This window comes from Symphalangus syndactylus, chromosome 7 (genome assembly GCF_028878055.3).
Source record: "Symphalangus syndactylus isolate Jambi chromosome 7, NHGRI_mSymSyn1-v2.1_pri, whole genome shotgun sequence".
Classification (NCBI taxonomy): domain Eukaryota; kingdom Metazoa; phylum Chordata; class Mammalia; order Primates; family Hylobatidae; genus Symphalangus; species Symphalangus syndactylus.
Window position 1 is genome coordinate 111,287,818 of NC_072429.2, and position 20,962 is coordinate 111,308,779.

General features: G+C 33.6%; 1 protein-coding gene across 3 annotated transcripts in view; it reads right to left on the reverse strand.

Moving 5' to 3' along the window:
* CSMD3 (CUB and Sushi multiple domains 3) overlaps window positions 1–20,962 on the reverse strand; it is a 1,218,611-nt gene that overhangs the window by 341,404 nt on the left and 856,245 nt on the right. For all 3 annotated transcript variants that reach the window (XM_055287089.2, XM_055287087.2, XM_055287086.2), the window contains one exon: window positions 8,515–8,671. In XM_055287089.2, the coding sequence (XP_055143064.1) occupies window positions 8,515–8,671 (157 nt within the window). The remainder of the gene's footprint in view (window positions 1–8,514; window positions 8,672–20,962) is intronic.

Genomic DNA, 20,962 nt, shown 5'->3' on the forward strand with positions numbered 1-20,962 from the left:
CTTTTATTTTCTAAACATTTTAAAGTTTTGATATTTACATTTAGGTCTTCAACTTGCCAGAAATTAATTGTATGTAACGTGTAAATTAGTAGGTCCTTAGATATGTAAGTTTAAGTTTACTAAACTTCTGTGATGTGAAGGCTATGAAAATAATGATACTTTTATTATTCTAGTATGAAGAAATTTAATATTGCCTATGTAAATGACAGTTAATTAAGAAATTTTTCTTTAGTATTTCAGTTAGAATACTTTGGACTATATCATGCAGCATTGATCAATACCTCCCTTATCACCCAGTTTATTTTGATATTTTAAAAATGTAAGAAATGTCAAATATATCTGCTAACTGGTTTATAGGACATAGAACCACATGGAGTGGCTTTGTTGCTGCCTTGTAATTTACTTATTTTCTACTTGCATTTGCATTAAATGAGTTATATAGTAAAAATAAAGGTAGAGTTAATAAGTCATCTGATAATTTTTTATGATTTACATTGCCAACAACAAACCGGTAACTAAATTAAAGACTAATTTATTGTATATTCACAAGGCTAGTATGCAAGAAAAAGCATCACAAATTAGTTAATGCCCATCTTTAATTTGAATATAAAATTTGAAATGGCCATGCTCCATGTAGATTATTAACTGACTTCAAGCAACAAAACTGGAAGGCTGAGAACATCCAAATATATTTACAGTGTTCTCTTGGGATAATGAACATTTCTCTAGTGGGATTTTTTGTAAATTAAATGTGCAGAGGAGATAACAAGAAAACATCTGAGCCCAGAGTACTGACTAATGGCTGGGCAACATGCATATTTAGCAGGTCAGCTTTTGATAAGACAATAGTATAATCCATCAATAGGGTGCAATTTGGCTCTGTAATAGATGGCTGTTAAAAATACTCAATTCCTTTTTACAAAATAAAAGTAGGATAACTACAAGTAAATAGGGCTAAAAGAATCTATAATTAAATAATCTTCAACAAATAGAGTTTAGAGACTTCAAGAACAATGTGTATGATAGCAGGAGTAAGTCTTTCCCCGATAGTAAATGTAACAAAAATAAAAAAAATTCAGATTCTTAAGAATAAAATGACAAAAGTTTCTTTGGGAAGAACTGCACTAACATCATTTCTCTTTTTTTTTTTTTTTTTTTTTACATTTACATGGACAGTTTTAAAAATACATCAAATCTATAAAACTTGAAATATATATAAATGTATAAAACTTGAAATCTATAAGACTTGAAAAACTCAAATCTTGAGTTCAGAGCTAGTATAGCATAGTGGTTAGAGACATGGATTCTAGAGGCAAAGACTCTCGGTTCAATTTCCATGTCTGTACCTGTTAGCTATGTGACCTTGGGTGAGTAAGGTAACTTTGCTATGCTTTTTATTTCCTCTTTTCTCCCTGGGAATAATAATACCATCTCCCTCTTTGGGTTATACCTTGCATCTGGTAGGTGGTAGATAAATGTTAGCTGTTATTATTTGTAATTCTTATATTGAACATTATGATAATGACCAAAGTCTCTATGTGCCTTTTAAATAAAATCCAAGCCCGCACTATACTCCACCTCGCCCCTGATGATATAGGAGGTAAGAAATTATTCAGGCAGATAGTGAGGGTATGGGAGTTCTTGGTAAGTTTTTCCTTTTAATGAAAAGCGGCCGCCAAATCATTTTCTTTTCTAACAAAGAGCAGCTTATAAAATCAAGATGCAAGCATAGACAAGCAAGCTGGACACTTACATGGGTGAATGCTGGCAGTTGTGCCAATAGAAAAAGGCTATTTGGGACTAGGCATGTTCAAAATGGTGGCTCCATCTTCTCTTCTCTTTGCCAGCAATGCACACAGTAAGGAGAAGGCAACATGGTGCAGGCCAGGCCAAGACCCCATTTGCAAAATAAGATTAGGGTGGGGCAGCCAGCTTCTGGTGTGTTATGTAAATGTCATACCTGGTTCAACTAATCTTTGGGACCTATGAAAATCAGACACCACCTTATAAGCCTGTCTATAAAATCTGGTGTACTCTGCTGTGGGCTGGAAGTCCCATTTGGGAACCCCTCTCTCTCACAAGAAAGAGAGCTGTTCTCTTTGCTCTTTCTTTTGGCTATTAAACCTCTGCTCCTAAACCCGCTTCTTGTGTCTTTGACCTCGATTCTCTTGGCATGAGATGATGAATCCCGGTTATTTGCTACTGCCAGTTTCCAACTTTATCTCTCATTTTGTCTCATTCTCCTTGCTCATTTAGCTACAGGCATAGAACTCAAGCTCAGACTTCTTTTAGGCCTTTGCACTTGCTACTCCCTCTGCCTAGAACCCTTTGCCTGTATGTGGTTATTCTTTCTTATCACTGAGGTATCAACTCAGATAACATCTCCTCTAAGATGGAGTCTGAACAAATTAGCTAAAGTGGTCTCATCTGTACTATCTATCCCATTGCCCTGTTTTAAATTACTTCTAAATGTAGTTCTCTTACCTTTTGTTCATAACTTTCTTTTATGTCTTGCCCCACTAAAAAGTTAGTTTCTTATGGGAAGGAACTTTCTCTTATTAATTGTTCTCTATATTCTCAATATATAACACTCCACTGGGAAAAGATAAAATTTAAGCCTATGACCAGACTAATAATTTCAATAATAAATAAATTAGTAAATTTCAAGAGAAGAGTAAAAGAGAAGATATGCCAGGTGAACAAGTAGAAATGATATCTCTATAACTTAGCCTTTAGAGAGAGAGTAAAATACGCCAGATTTAGAAATCATTCTTGAAATGTGTGTTGAGAGGTTGAAGGAATCTGGGCAGAGTATCCTATTGGGTTTTGCTGAATTCTGTTATAGGATTATGGAGAACAGAGTGATGTTTTAGGAAGGATACTGTATTGTGATCTCAATTTCTAATCTGTTTTCCAACTCTAGAAGGAAGTAGTAATTTTCTCTCACCCTACGCCCTGTACTCTCTCAGAAGAACAGGTATGCCTTTATTGGTTCCTCCTCACAGGGAAATTAACAAGTAACTTGTGTCGCGTAAAGTACCTGACATTATGTCTCATTTGGATATTTATTTGGGATGAGTTTCAGATTTCTCAAAGGCAAGAATAAATGACAGTAATTGTTTTGAGAAGAATGAGGAGGATTAGTCTGACTCAATAAGGGAGTTGGATTCTGGGAGGTTTGAGGGATGGAAGAGCAGTGAAATCCCCTAGAGGTCGTAAATATCTAAGTGTATCTCACACATGTTTTATATTCAACAGTACAGCTGTCCACACTTTAATTGTCAGATCAAACTAGAGTTGACTGAGAAATTTATTTGGGAGAAGACTATTTCCCCAGAAAGACTAAATGAGATTTTTCTTGACAACTCTGAAGATGAAGACTGAACAGATTTAATTTGCTTTAGAAAAAGGAATGGGGCTGGCATGGTGGTTCACACCTGTAATCCCAGCATTTTGGGAGGCTGAGGCAGGTGGATCATTGGAGGTCAGGAGTTTGAGACCAGCCTGGCCAACATGACAAAACCCTGTCTCTACTAAAAATACAAAAAATTAGCCAGGCATGGTGGTGGATGCCTGTAATCCCAGCTACTTAAGAGGCTGAGGCAGGAGAATTGCTTGAGCCTAGAAGACAGAGGTTCCAGGCTGGGCGACAGGGCAAGTCACTGAAAAAAAACAAAAAAGAAGAAAAGAAAAGAAAAAAGAAAAGGGAATGGGATATTTTCTCCCTGTCTAGTGTGGTATAGGATTTTCATACTAGGTATGCATATAATTTATTTGTTGGTGGAAGAAGTTGAGAGAAGCTCACAGTCTTCTTACCATAGTAGAGCTAAAACGATTAATCATGAGTCAGCCAAATACTTTTCCTTTATAAACACCCAAGAGTTTCTGGGCTTCCATGACACCATTAATCATAGAAGCAGGTATTAGTTCAGTATCTTTAACCTATTTTTTTTTAATATTGGTGACAGCTGTACATTGTAGTAAATACTGTAAGTTGTCTTCTCAATATCTCCCTTCTTCCTTGCTAACAACTCTGATTTTGTTCCCAGCTATAATCTAACTATATCCAGCAGTGAATCATGATGGTCTAAAGTTAAACCAATTATTTAGTCTTCTGCATACTGAATATTCCAGGCTGCTTTGCTGGAAAATTAAGGCAGAACCATATGGCCCAGTTTAGGATAGAGACATAAGAGAGTATCTTACAGGGATTCCCACAAAAGATTTTGTATTTCTGATAAAAGAAGTATATGTGGTTGGCACTACCCATTTTTTCCTTTCTTCATGCCTTAAACATGCCCATAGTTACAGTAGCCAACTTGTGACCATGTCACCACAAACATGAAAATAAAAAGTGAACCCTCTAGGCATGCCACAGCAGAAAGACAGGAGCAAAATCCTTGTTGATCTTGTTAAGTAGTTGAATTAAGATCTACCTACTTTCTCACTCTTCACTTCTTATATGAACAAAATAAACCCTGATTGTTTAGGCCATGGTAAGGTTTTCCATTACTTAAAGCCAAAAGCAACATTTAAGTCACTGTGTCTACCAGGTCATTTGCTATACTTAGCAATTATATAATGAATGGACCAATAAGATAATTGAAATAAAATGCACTTTAAAGGTCTGTTCTAACATACTTTTTTCATTTTATCTCAGCCAAATGCAATTTTATCTACCCAAAACTGAAATTAATCAAACAATGGCAAGTGTTGCTAACTCAATAAAATAGATAATGGAATAGAGGGTGACTATCATTAAATAGGGCAGGTATCATTTGATAGGATGGCCAAAAAATGCCTGCTTGTTCTCCCACTAGAAATTGTGAGAAGCATCAAGATATGTGGGATTAATCTGAATTAGATTATTTTCCTTGAATTTCTTCCTAATCTCTGTGTCTTTCTTCATTCTTTTCTCTTTGCCTGTAATGCTTCCCACCATTTTTTTTCTGTGAACCACCAACCCGACCTTTAATATGGCCTCCTTTATGAAGTCTTACCTGATCCTCCCTAGACAAACGTTCTCGTTCCTGTTCTGATTCTCTCAATGTGAGTACTGTGACCTCCTCTGCAATACCTATGATTCGTTCAGTTAGATGTTTCAGAAACGAAACTGGAATCATTGTAAGGGAAATATACCACAGAATGGACGGGGTTAGAGTTGGCCTTAGGAATAACTGGATATGAGGATTTAAACACGAAATCCTGGTCTTTCCCATTTTCCCTGTTTGAACCACTGATGCACATTCTATCATGTTCAGGAATTGAATAATTACTGCTTCCAAGAATTTTGTGAATATTTAAAATATGTGGCTTAGTAGAACCGTTTTACTATCATGAAAGCATTTTATAAAATTCATATTCGGATGACATCTTAACTCATCAAGAATATGTAAGAAGATGCAATTGAACTAAATGGACTAAAGATGCTATGAAGGAAAATAGCCTGTTGAAGAACGATGCACATATGTTTGCAAACAAGTATAACCACAATGCAATGTGATAACTGTTATATTAGTTGCATATATAAACTACCATAAAAGAAACATTGAAATATCTGTTAATTCCAGCTGAGAGAATTAGGATAAACATTCATGAATAAATATTTGAGATGGATCTTGAAGGTCAATTGTTATCCAAAGTCAGTAGGACATGCACAAAATAGAAAGTAGCCTGGGCACAAGTGTATGGTTGGAAAACAAATAGTATATACTTGGAGGATGGAAACAAACTTCTTTTAAATATAGGAAATCTGTGGTTAACTATTTAGATAGTTGAAGATATGCAGAAGAATTGCCACTATAAAAATAAGAAGTAATACTTAGGAACAAATACACTTAAAAACAGATGCATCACTATTTCTAAAGCCCTTTCTGAGAGAATACAGTTCAGAACCCAGCTGTTGGTTCACAAAATTGTCTACTGATACCCAAAGATACCTTAGAAGTAAGCTATAAACATTTTGGTTACAGATACGATACTGAAATTTTTAGTTTTATTTCTAAGACTAAAAAATATTTATAAATGTATGTTTTCCCTTTTTAAGAATGACAGCTTTATACTCTCTTCCCACTTCTATAGTTTCCAATCTTCATAAACAAACATTTCCTTTAATGGACAATTATTAATTTTTATTTTATTTTATTTTATTTTATTTTATTTATTTTGAGACGAAGTTTTGCTCTCGTTGCCCAGGCTGGAGGGCAATGGCATGATCTCGGCTCACTGCAACCTCTCCCTCCCAGGTTCAAGTGATTCTCCTGCCTCACCCTCCCTAGTAGTTAGGATTACAGGCATGTGCCACCACGCCCGGGTAATTTTATATTTTTAGTAGAGATGGGGTTTCTCCATGTTGGTCAGGCTGGTCTCGAACTCTCGACCTCAGGTGATCTGCCTGCCTCGGCCTCCCAAAGTGCTGGGATTACAGGCTTGAGCCACCGAGCCCAGCCAATTAATTGTTAATTAAGAAAAGAAATGTGACTTCAAATATTTGCTAATTAAAATATCTATTTTTTAAAATTCTAAAGTTCACACTAATGACAATAAAATCAATGATCTTACTCATTGCAGACACCTGAGCATTGGTGTGCCCTACAATGGCCACTATTTTGCATCAATAATTTCAAGCTACATAGATACTATGTATCAAAACAAAAAAATCCAGGTTTCCTCTTTGAAACCCATAAATATTTGAGACAAGCAGAAATGCAGGCCGGGCACGGTGGCTAACTCCTGTAATCTCAGCACTTTGCGAGGCCTAGGCAGGAGGATCACCTGAGGTTGGAGGTTCGACACCAGATTGGCCAACATGGTGAAACACCATCTCTACTAAAAATACAAAAATTAGCCAGGCATGGTGGCTGGTGCCTGTAATCCCAGCTACTAGGGAGGCTGAAGCAGGAGAATTGCTTGAACCTGGGAGGGAGAGGTTGCAGTGAGCAGAGATCACTCCATTGCACTCCGGCCTGGGCAACAAGAGTGAAACTGTCTCAAAAAAAAGAAAATACAAGAAATGCAAAATGATGCAGAACAAAAACCATTATGTAAACATTGTGTCATTCATTTCAATATTACTTTAAAATCATCAGTGGCCCTGTTAGAAAACAGAGAAAGAGAAAGAGGACAGCAGATCAAAAAAAAAAAAAATGTTTTCTCATGTGAGCAGGTCACACCAATTATATTTGAGCAATAGTACTCAATATCATTACTTTTAGTCCACCACATAACAATACTTGTAAACACAATTTGTCTGGACTATTATTTTTCATTAGGAAGACTCATAAGAAATCACATTGTACACACAGTTCTGAGAATTTAAAAATATGTATTCAGCGTTCATTTTGTTAATTTATGTTTAGTTAATGTTAGTGATGTAACAATTTTAACAGGTAGAAAGAAAAGTACTGAAATAAATAGATAATCTCTCAGTATTATGGACAAAAATGTTTTCATACAATGAGTCATTGTATTCTCTTGTCTACTATTTCTTATACCATTAAGATAGACTCTTTACACAAATTATAATTTGATTCAAATTCCCTTTAAGATCCCATATGATTATCTTTGATACTGTAACCTTTTTAACTTCTTAGTTTCTATAATAATTTCCATTCATCTGACTTCTTTTGAAAATTTATAGGAGTCAGTAGATTTTGTCAAGCATTCTAGCAATAAAGATTTCTGAGTATTGCTACTTACTTTACCATGCAACATTAATGAGTACTCTGACCTTCCAAGAATCAATTTGATCTGATAGATTGTAAATTTATTAAATACATAGGAAGTAACACCTGTTTTACTTGCACTTTATTAGCAAAGAATCCTGAACAGAGTAGAAAATCAAGAAATATATTATTTGAATAGAATTTATTTTTCATTGGTGTAATTAGTCTGTTTCTTATATTATGGTACTAGTAAAACACATCCATTTAATCATATAACAATTGATGTAACCCACCTACCCCTGGTTCTTAGTGTTTGAACTTCAACTTATTTAAATAGTCAAAATAGCTGACTTTAATATAATGAGATAATAGATCTGAGAGAAAGTATGTGTTATAAAACAAGTCAACACAAAAGCAGAACAAACTGAAAGCTTTAGTTACTCTTTGGTGTGAAATAACCTGAAGCCTTTTAGTTATCATTTATAACTGACCAATAATAATCATTGCATCTTTGCAGTTCAAGATAGGAGTTCAAACATTGGATATGTATTACTTAAATACTGGATGAGGAGAATCCTGCTACTTAAAAATACCTAAGTAAATAAACCCGGAGTCAAAAATTACTTAACCTCTGTAAAACAAACTGAGTTGTTTCAACTGTAAAATGGCAATAGCTAAAATACTTGTAACTTACTGGGCTGTTGTTAGGGTCAAATAAAATTATATATATAGAAAGGAGCTGTAAATTAATAATCAAATGTTGGATATCATTTCAATTTGAGCAATGTAATTATTTAATATACATGCAGTACCCCAGTGTTTGACCATTTTACTCTTCTAAAATACTTACTTGTATACACAAGTTGAAAGCCTTCATCTGTCCCTTCAGAATCGGAATTAAATTCTAGCCAGAGCTGATTTGAAGTACTACTAAGTGTCAGTCCGCGCATAGATGCACCAGTAAAAGCACCTAGTAGATGAGTCGTTTTATCTTTTCCATCATAAATCTGCAAAATATATTTATAATTAAAATGTAAATGTGTCAATAATAATTCAGGACATATATTTATATCTATGAAAGAGAGAAAAGTGTACTTTTTCTTAATCAGATCAGCACATTACCTAAGGGCAACTAAATATATTGGTTTCTATGAACACAAGGTTAAGGAAGTTAGAATTCACATGTATAATTTTAAAATTCCAAGCTTAGTGTACATTAAGTAATACTTGAATCAGGTGATATAGCTTCTGTTCTTATTATTTTAAAAATGCTTTTTCTGCGAGACAATTTAAAATTAAGAATACCTACCTAAAGACTGGTTTCTAAAGTTGGCTACTTGGTTAGTTGGCTGTTTCTCTGCAACTTTCTCAAGGAGATCAAACATTTGCTTTTCCAACAACATGACTAATATAAAATATATTTGTGTCTGGTGCAATTATAACTTTTCCATGTTCTTTAACTTGTCTCATATTTGACATTTTTAAAATATTAAGTTAAAGGAGGTCTAAATGCTTTTAGAAACTAATTTAATAGAGCAAAAATATACAAAAATGAAACTGATAAGTTCTCACACATCATTGTCATTTTTCTGAAAGTATAACTGCTTATTGCACTCTAATTTGTTTTTCTCTTATCATTATAGACATCTCTTCAGGTCAGTAATACAGATTCTTCTGTTTGAGAGATGTATGGTGACTCCATCATAACTTGCTCTACCATTCCCGTATTAATGAACTCAAGCTTTTGCCACTACTAGTAATGCTTATATAAACACTCTTTTATGTGTAACCTCATGTTTTTTGGTACTTGTACTTCAGTAAAAAAGTTCTAGAAATATGGAATGTCTAGAAATATGGGATATGAAATATGGGATATGTTTATATATTTCTAGATAGTTTCCTAAAAAGTGTGTAGTAATTAAATCCAGGGTTTACCAACAATGCGTATTACCATTCCTTTTCCTGTAAGGCATGCATTCTCAACATAATCATTATGACCCCCAAGGGTGTAAAAATTGGTTCTTGGGAGCAATAATATTTTAGGTGTTACAACGATTTGTGGTTCCCCAAAGATCAACTCTCCCTGACAGACTTTATTCCATACTATTTTGTTTCACGAAGTTTCATGGGCTTCTTAGGTGAACAATAATACCAAGAAAAAGTGGAGAATACTGCTTGAAGTTACTGGTCTCTTAGTTCAGATTGTCTTACTTACTCATGGCCTGGTGTTAGAGTAAAAATTATGTTGTTAGATTCTACATCTAGGGATGTTGCCATAGCATAAATGTTCCTCCATAATCACATTGATGTCACCTAAGAGATGATTTTTTAGGTGGTAAACAATGGAATGTTTTCTTATTATTATATTAATCTGAATAATATATTTTTTTCTTATACTAGATTGTTGTTTTTAATCTGATGATTTATTTAGAATGTTTTAATATGATTTATAAATAAAAACTTGTGAATAATTAACCTTTCTTTCAAAGTATCTTTATTAGAATTTAATGTTAAGGTTATGCCAATTTTTTTTCCAGGCCCCCTAAATGTTCTCTTCTAACCACATTACCCTAAACATTTCCTACACAGAAATTCTAAGTCTCCACTGACAAGGCCTTTCTTGCACGCTCCATTTGCAGTTGATGGAATGTATAGACTCATGTGTACCCTCTAGGCTTCTACAGTTTGTTTACTTGTTCTTTACAGCAGAGAGGAAGGTAGAAATAAGAGAAAGTGAGGAATCGAGAGTCTTAAGTTCAAGGTGACATGGTCATTGAATTCCTAACAGCAAACATTACTTGGTCTCTCTCTTTTTATGAACTCTGTCAAGTTTTTAAAAAATGTACATTCACTCTTGAGAGTATTTGGATAATAGAGGGCTGCATATGCAAATTTCCTAATATTGTAAGGGAGTATCTTGAATCCCTGGAGAAATCTAATTTATCATGCAAATAAGTTTCTGTTTTAGTTATCAGCAAGAATTTATCTGTCTTCAACAAAACCAAACCAAATGTTGAGGTTGGTAGCTCAGGCATGCATGATTTTTGTTTGATTACATAACATTCAACTTTTCATTTCTTAAGAATAGTAGTCATTGGAGATAATTCAGAGGTAAGAAAACCTTGCTTGTGGCAAAAGACAACTTGTATGTCTGTGAGTTTGAAATGTTCAATATTCTCAGAAGTATGTTTTTGAATACATTTATTTTATGATTCCATATTACACAGTATATAAATTCTGTGTTTAGAGCTACACATTCACAATCAAATCATTTAACCACTAGATCCAGTGGATCTTATTTGTGGTAATATTATCAAGGTATCCCCAAATAATATTTTCCTTGTGTTCCCCTTAACTTCTTGCCAACATATAATTGCTATGAAAAATATAAATATAAATAAAATATAAGCAATTGTTTCTTGGATAAAACTACTTCTCTAGTTATGTGTGGATACATTGTAAGAACTTTCAGTTTGCCAAAAATAGCTAAAGAAAGGGAGAATATAAATGGAACAATTAATTAACGTAACTGGGGAAATAAAAATTGGTTGTTGAAATTTGTTTTTAGTTTCTTTAAAAAGTCTTTCCTAATTTTTAAAAAATCTTCAGGAGTAATGAAAAGCAAAAATTAATGATAGTAGAAACTATTACTTTATACATATAAATTTTTCCTATATATAACAATGTAAAAACTAACAAAATAAGTCAACATTTAGTTATTTAGTTCTAAGCCTGTGTTAGGTGCTATAACTAAAATTTAAAAAATAACATAGTAAGACATCATTCTTAACCTGAAGATCAAAAACAAATTAACACAAAATTGTCTGTATATTAGATTAGAAGCATACAGCATACATTTTTTTCCTTTTTTTTTTTTGACAGGGTCTCTGTCGCCCATGCTGAAATGCAGTAGTGTGATTATGGTTCACTGCAGCCTCAACTTCCCCCAGTTCAGGTGACCCCCCCACCTCAGCCTCCCAAGTAGCTTGCACTACAGGCACGCCCCACCAAGCCTGGCTAATTTTTGTATTTTTTATAGAGATGGGGTTTTGCCATGCTGCCCAGGCTGGCCTTGAACTCCTGGACTAAAACTGTCTCCACACCTTGGCCTCCCAAAGTGCTGGGATTACAGGCATGAGCCACTGCACCAGGCAGCATATATATATATATTTTTTTTTAAAAAAAAGAAAAGAAGCTTTTTATAAGACATATTTTTTAAAAAAATAATCATTTAAAGAAAGGGCATGATAAAAGAGCTAGTACTTTCAGGAAAGAAAAATTATTTTAAGTTCAGCTGGGTGAATATAATTCAGCACCAAAATCTGCTAACTACAATTTATTTAACATTGTTGAGTCAAAAGGTAGAAAACAAATACTGTTGAAGCTCCACTATAATCATCAAAATAAAATGAAACGGGATCATTCAACTATGAAATTTTGGAAGATACATAAAATTGCTTAATCAACATGAAAGGCAAGTGTTAATTAGGCAACCTTTAAAAAGAGAAGAGTTTTATAGTAATGATCAAGTCAATGCTATTTAAATCATAAATAAAATCCTTCAAACGTAGTCAAATATATGAAAACATAAAGGCAACAAAGGGACAAAGCAGTGTAAGCAAAGATAAATTACTTTTAAAGTAGTCATGAATACAAGCATACTAATAAGAAAACAAAACAAATAAAATATGTCGTTTGTTCAAAAGTAAATACACAGTATAGAGTGATTACATTGGGTCTGACTAGAGCCATAGGACTTTTTTTTGAGACTCTTACTGCTCATATTTCTATTCTAATTAAAATCAAGACCTTTAAGTGTGTTTTTGTTTATTTAAGCGTAATCTCCCTTTTCTTTTTGTTTAATGTATACTATTATTATTAAGTTGACTTAAGGATTAATATCATGAAAGGTATTGATGGCTTTTATAATGTCAATGAAATTCTTTGATGAGACTCTAATTTGTTAAGAGGTTGCAATTGTCTGATTATTTACACCAGAACAAACTAAAACTTAACATTGCCAAAACTTTTTATAATAAATCTGGGCCTGAAATTAGCTATGGTGTACAGACTCTCCTAAATCCAGTAGGTTGATCCGTATTATAACAAACTACTTATCAACACTCAAAACTCTTGCTGTTGTGAATGATGTGACAAATATATAAATGTAAGGCATATTCTAACTCATTTATCTAATGAATTAGCAATTAAGGTGTTAACCTCAATCCAAGAGCAGAAAGTAAATATAAAAGTAAAATGTGAAGACAGAAATTACACATGAACATATGTATAATCATATAAATCTCCAAATTATTCCTCCTCTTGGATACTAGCATTTTTACTTTTGGTCATTTGTTTTATAGGTTGTTTTGGAAATTAAATACATTTTCTAAAAAGGTGAATTAGATGTCAAGTTTGCATATAAAATAAAGAACAATTTTTATAATGGTCAATCAAAAAAGGCTCCATTCTAAAACTTTCAATATTCTCTCCAAAGATAGTATAAAATAGAGAACTTTTGTTTGCATTCAATTATTTAGGTTTCTAAAATAGCTACATAATGTAGTCTCAATTATATGAGCTAGTATGTTTTAGTGAAGGAGAAGGGGCACAACGAAGGACCAGCTTTCCAGGGGCATTCGGTTTTTTGTTACATAATAGAGTTGAACTTCCAACTCTACATTAAAGTTCTGCAGCTTATTACAAATCATTTTATTTTCCTGATCCTTAATGGAAGACGATGAAGGGTTTTATGAGGCCTAACATAGCAGTCTATACAAATTGGCACTTTGAGAGTGCTTTTGAGGGGAGAGTTAATACAGAATTCCAATGAACAGCAAGCAGAATTGGCAGACATGTGTGCTGGACTTATAAGATCTGGTGTGCTGGAAAATGTTTAACAACCAACTCTCAAACAAACAACAACAAAAAACTGGTAAATGTGTATACTTGTACATAAGGTTTTTAAAATAACATTTATCATAATAAAGAGATATTGACAAACTTTTTCTAAGAAAGGTTAGATAATAAAATTTTAGGCTTTGGGAGGCATACCATTTCTGTCACAACTACTCAATCCTGACATTGTGGCACAGGAGCAGCCACAGACAATATGCAAATGAATGGACATGGGCTTCTCCCAATAAAATTTTACTTACAGAAACAAGTGTCAGGCCCAATTTCGTTCACACACTGTTGTTTTCCAATCCCTGATTTTAGGGAGGTGTCAAGCAATGTACAAATAGTAATAAAATATACAATATTCATGACTGTACATTTCATATAACTAATTGATTTTTACAGAATGCTTTTATTGTTTTTGCCAGACTTTTGTGTATGCAATTTATGATTGCAACTGACAAACAAGAGTATTTCCTAAATAAATATTGCTTGATTGTTTTTAATGTTAACAAATAAAAGGAAATTGAAAAATCAAAAACAGGATTATGTCAGAACTTCATTAGTTTGTAAATGATGTGAGCAACTAATTTGGTTAATTGAATAATAATTTTCAAATACTGAAAAAAATATTTCTTCAGTATATAGTGCTACTCATAATGTAATGGCCACAGACACAACCCATTTCCACTTAAATCTATGTAATAAGCAAACAACAAGTTAAGCCATGTTTTGTAGCATTGGCCAATTTCTACAGTGGAAATACTCCCACTGGCTGACATCAAGTTATCATTTAATGTGAATGTGATGTCACTGAATGTAGAGTTGGTCAGAGACCACAGTGTGGCGTGGTATTTCTACCATGGGGATACAATATACAAAAATAACCTCAAAAGCACAGAAAATAGTAGTACAATAACTAGAAAATTAAAAAAATTGTATTTATTGCTCATGTTTTTAATATAATTTAAGTTAATTTAATTGTAGTTTAATTACGATCTAATTGTAATATAACTTAATTTTTGATACTGGTTATGTTCAACAATCAGCTCTCAAAATTACTGAAAATTTAACAATAGGCTCTCACAAGTGCTACTCCCAAAGACTCACACATAGGAAAGAAACTTAAAATAATACACTTTAGAAAACAACAGGTTAATAACCTTATCATATCTCTACAAGAATGTTATTAATCAAGTCCTTTGAGTATCGAATTTTTCATAAATGTGACATCATTCCTCCTAATGTTTTCTCTCCCAGTTTCAAAAGCAATTTTGAGTTACTTTACTGGCTTTTCTCCAAAATCATCCAGAGTCTACATTTTGCATAAGAAATAAGTCTTTACACTACACAATGCTAACCATGGTAAAAAGATTGCCTTGAATTTTGGAATAGAATAAATTTTTTTCCAAAGAATAAAGGAATGCCCTGCTACATTCCTTTATTCTGAACATTGTCCTTAGTTTTTATTTGAAAATAACAATAAACACAGCAACAATGAAAACAGAAAATAGTATTTCTCATTGGTATTCAATTTTCATTCTACTAGGCTGACAATGGGAGCTATTTGATGCTAATTGCATAGAGCCTACATATAATAAATCCCTCTTATTAATGTTAATTGAAAGAATTAATTAGATTACATATTTACAAGTGAGGGTGAGGAAAGAAGTTCAGTATTTCTGCCATATCCTATGCCACTTTGAAAAAAATAAAATAATCAGACCCCAAGCAAACTAGAGAAACATTCCCTAGATGAGTTAAGTAGAGAACAAATTAGTTAAGTTCTGATTTGGGTTTCTTAGACAGGACCTTGCATCTTATCATTTTGGGGGAGGAATAATAGAATACCAATAATTAGACAGTAGAGGGAACATGTACCTGGCTTTCTATCTGGAGCCCAGAAAGGTGGCAAACATGCTTGCAGAAAAGAGGTAGGATCAGATAATCAAGATGAATAATATCTAGAAATTCAGAAATCTGACATATAACATTGTACCTATACTCAACAACAATGTATCCTACACTTAAAAATCTGTTGAGAGAGTATATCTCATGGTAAGTGCTTTTACCACAATAAAGTTTACCCAAAAGAAAAAAAAAACAGGTATGTGGGGTTGGTCAGGCAATTGAGCCTGATCCAGCCACATGGAATTCTGGTGTAACTCAGTGTCATATACAGAGCAATTGAAAAATGCTTCTTATGAGCAGAGCAGAATATACTACAGAGAGCTGGGAGATGCAAAGAGGTTTTGCAGTTGGGATAACTAGAATCCAGCAGTGGATGCCCAATTGTACTGCTGACTTCAGACCAAGTAGCAAATGACAGAGCTCAGCAGCTGCTGCCACAAACAGATAATGCCCTAGGACAAAATGCACTTTTCATTTTCGACAACTTGAAGTCTTGATGCCAAAATATGTGCAGACGTTGAATTGGCAAATACAGAATTGACTGATTTTATCCTGAATTGACCTAGATTAATTTTCCCACTGCCCAGCAAAAAGGTTGTTGAAAATAAAAATTAGGTCACTTATACAAAAATCTTTTGCTACATTTCTTGCAAATTTTGATCCAGACTCTGAAATGTATTCCTACTACATGAATATTCACTGAACACTTGCAGGGGCAGGCACTGTGCTGAGTGCTTTATAAACATCATTTAATTTAAAAACATTCTCTAATTTAGTCATTACAGCAATCCTGAATGTAAGTTTTTATTATTATCAAAATGTTTCAGGTGAGGAAGGTGAGATTTAGAAATCTTCTGTAATTTTTTCAATAATTATGTGACTATTAAGTGACAGGTTTGAGATTTGAACCTAGGTTTACCTGACCCTAAAGCCCATTCTTAATGGTGTGTAGAAAATAATCCGAAGCATAATATGTTTTCAAAGGTTAGAATAAATTTGTGCAATGTTGATTGAGTGGGCATGTTTATCTAATAATATATCACCAAATATAACCCTGAATTTTATAAGATATATTTGGACAAAATAGCATGGCAATGAGGGAAATATTTAGAAGTAACTATGTTGTGTAAAAATATATTCATTTTTCTTAGATTAGAAACAATAACAATTGAACTTAATTAGAAAGGAAATATGTTTCTCTTGCTTTACATAGAAAGTAGCTGAAATTATATAGTAAAATTTGTCCTTTCTAGAAGAAAAAAATATTTATTGAGCATTTACTATATGACAAGCATTGTTCCTAGATGCTGGAGTTAAAGCGGAGTTAAATAGATCCCTCTGTCTTATAGCATGTGTTCTATTGGAGAAGACAAAAATTAAAGGAATTAACTATGAATGCATACTATTTCAGGTGGTAGATCAGTGCTATGAAGAAGAATAAATCAGATTAATAATATGGAAAGAGATGATGGAGGTGAGTTTACCAGTTTATAGGAGGGTCCATTGAAGACTCTGATCATATGACATTTGAGTAGAGACCTGAAGGAAATGAGGGACACAGCCATGTGGTTATGCTGAGGAAGAATGTGCAAGCAGAAGAAATAGCCTGAGCAAAGGGCTTGGTGTTACAGCATGTGATATGGTTTGAATGCTTATGACTTCCAAATCTCATGTTAAAATGTGATTCCACTGTTGGAATTGGGGCCTGGTGGAATGTGATGGCATCATGGGGGCAGAACTTTTGTGAATGGTTTAGCACCATCCCATTGATAATAAGTGAGTTCTCTCTCAGTTAGTTCACATGAGATCTGCTGGTTTAAAAGTGTGGAACCTGTTGTCCCTTTGCTCTCTTGCTCCCTTTCTCACCATGTAATACACCAGTTTCTCCCTTCACCTTCTGCCACGATTGCAAGCTTCCTGAGGCCCTCATCAGAAGTCCAGCTGATGCTGGTGCCATGTTTGTACAGCCTGCAGAACTGTGAGCCAATTTAACCTCTTTTCCTTATAAATTACACAGCTTCGGGTATTTCTTTATAGTAATGTAAAAAAAAAGGGGGGAGGCCTAATATAGCATGTTTGGTATATTTGAGAAACTGCAGGGAGGCCATTATGCCTGGAGTGGAGTGAGCAAGAGGAAGAGTGGCAGGAGAAAATGTCGGGCACAGTAAAATTACGCCAAATCATAGGGCCATCTAAGCCATGGTTAGGGCTTTAGATTTTACTTATAATGAGATGAGAAACAAAAAAAGGTTTAGAGCCAAAGCATAACATGAAAGATGGTCACTTTTGTTGTTGATTTGGAAACAGCCTATAGAGTATGCTATGGTCTCAATATTTGTGTCCCCCTAAATTCGTATGTTAAAATCCTAACCCTCAAGGTGATGGTATTAGGAGGTGGGGCCTTTGGGAGGCTAACTGGTCATGAGGGCAGAGTTCATAAATGGAATAAGTGCCCTTGTAAAAGATACTCCCAAAAGCTTATTCATCCCTTTCACCATGGAGTTCATAATATGAAAATGACTCTTTGAGGAAGGTGGCCATCAGCAGACACAATCTGTTAGTGCCTTAGTCTTGAACTTACCAGCCTTCAGAACTTCAAAAAATAAATTTATGTAGTTTATAAACCACCTAGTCTATGTTATTCTGTTACAACAGCTCACATGATCTAAGATGGTGGAAATAGAGTGATCAGTTAGAAACAATGTCAGTTATCCAAGTAAGAGACAATAATTTAGACCAAGGTAATTTACAAAGGTGAGAAATTATTGGTTCCGGAACTTTGAAGAAAAGAACCATAGAATTTGCTGAGGAACAATATACAAAGTGTGAAAGAAACAAGGAAGCAAGAATCAACTCTATTTCGTCCTTGAGTAACTAGTTTCTATCTACTGAAATAGAGAAAAATGAGGAGAGAGAAGATGTGTGTTTTGGACTGGTGAACTTTGAAATTCCCATTAGTCATTCAAGTGGAAATAGTGAGAGATCATGTAGATAGAAACTGGATTTTATCAGAGGTCAGAGCAGATTTGGCACTGGTTGTGCTGTTCTGTCAATGTACTTTATGGCATATATGTTTCAAAGATTTTTTTTAAAGTGAACATTAAAGGATTTTTTATAAACAAAATATAGTTCATATATCTTTTTATATTCCTTAAAGCTGCAGTGTTAAGTGAAATCCAAACCTACCTGTGGTGTGTCATTAAAATTTTCCAAATATAAGTAAGTAGCATGCAAGAAAATTGTCACTTAACCCAATTACTATTCCTGTATATAAACATTAATAGCAGAAGGCATCTAAAGTTTAAGTTTCCTATACATTAATGGATAGATGGGTATGTATTTGTTCTATCACCATTATAAAAACACATAATTAGCCAAGGTTGTTCATAGTGAACAGGTTAAAATACGCATTAAGTAAGCAAATTGAAAAGAAAAGATATATTCCTAAATGATCATTTTGTACCAGTTTTGTTCAATTCAGAATGGATGCAGTGAAATTTCCTTTCAACTTTAAGTAAGAATCACCACAGGAATTTTTATTTCATTTATTATTAGTATTATTATTATTGCCTTTTCGTGGCTAGAAAATGTTCTGTTTGCCTAAATAGGATTTTCTCAGACGCTATTAAAATTATTTATCCACCTTTGACAAGTGACACAAACGAACAAAAAAGTTTTACAAAAAAACGTTTCAATCTGGTATCAAGTTAATGACTCAAAATTATTTAGTGATATTGAGATCAATTTTTATTATTTAGAGTAACAGTCTGCTACCTTGGAAGCACTACAATAAAATATTTTGATGCATAAACTTTCTTCATTGTAACACTAGAGCCGAAGAAGGATATAATCATAATTACCACATTGATAGTCATCAGATAATCTGGAGAGCTTTATAAAAATCCAAATTCCCACATGTAGATGAACTGAATCAGAAAACCTGGGAGGGGTGCCAGTAATCAAAACTTAAAAAAAAAAAATCTAGAGGAGTCATATGATGGCTTATACTTGGAACTCACTGGTGTAAACTCTACTGGTATGGTTTTCAATAACTAAAGTTGTTTATAGAAAGAAAGGAGGAGAGAAGAAAAAAGACAGCAGATGAGTGAGCAAGTGAGTGCCATCCTGGACACTGAACTCTCAGAGACAAAAGTTGTACATGAACGTTTGCATGGAAATAGATGTAGATACACTCATATATTATTGTTGTTATTGTTATTTTTGTTTTGGTCAGAATCCAATATAGTTATGTCATATGGTAAACGAAACCAGAAAAAATCTCTCCTCCTAAACTTGATTCTCATATAAGGATTACAAGAGAGTGTCATTACAAAAAATGTAATCAGTGCTACCACATAAAAGAAAAAGCAATGATTTTAAATTCTCTCAGTCAAGGGGCAGCAGGTTTTATAATGGGCTATTTGTTTTTATTCCCTATTATATGCTAGTTTAAATATAGGAGTATAACTGACTCCACTATGTTCGATATTGTAAAGTACTGGAGATGGGGATTAACTTTCATGGATTAGTTTTCATTTAGGCAAATAACTTTCCACCCTAAGATGACTTTGGGCTCCACAATTTTTGAGAATTAATCATATGTCTTTTTGAGGGTTCATTTTTCTGCTTGTATATAACTAAATGTTTCCATGTCAAAGGGTATCTTTCAGCTAATAGTTGCCCATTGGATTAACGGGAAGAATGAGGTAATATTAAGCATCTTACCTCTTATTCTGGCAGAGAGATCATGAAGAAAACAAATAAGGAATCTAAAAGTTCACCCTAAATTGTCTCTATAGAGTGGCTTGCTGAAATTGTTTTAAAGTAATAATTCAAAATAAATCTTAGGCAAGCCTATGAGTAGAAGGACAATTGAATTGGTGTGTTTCTATTATAATATTTAGTACATCATATTTTCAACTTTGGGGAAAGTATATTCTTGGAAAATTACAGAATTCTTAAAAGTTCTTGGGGACATAAATTTTTTAACTTTTTAAACATATAAGAGAAATCTGTATTTGAAGAAATCATTTAAAGGGCCTTACATTGAGTCTTTTTTTTTTCTGCCTTCTTTTGTTGTTCCCTATTACATCCCCTTGTGTTGTCACTTATGACTGAAGCTCCACCCTTCTCAAGGTAGCACATATCAGAAATGCATGTGGCTTTACTCCAAATAAGTAAGACCTTGGTTAGAAAGTTTTATTTTATTATTAAAAAGAATCATTTGTTATCCCAAATAAATTATCCAAATAATATCAGCATAGGAAAGAAATGAATGAATTTTAAGCATCACAAAGAAATATTTTGGGGAGAACAATAATAGACATGAGTGAAGATGTGAAGAAGCATTTCCTGAATTTAAGCTCACCAACGCATGTTTATTATTGTTGATTCTGCAATACAGAGTAGTAGCTAGACTAGCTTACAGATCTTATCTATGCATTGATACATTTTCCCCCCATAATTTGCTTGAAAATATAAAGCACTGC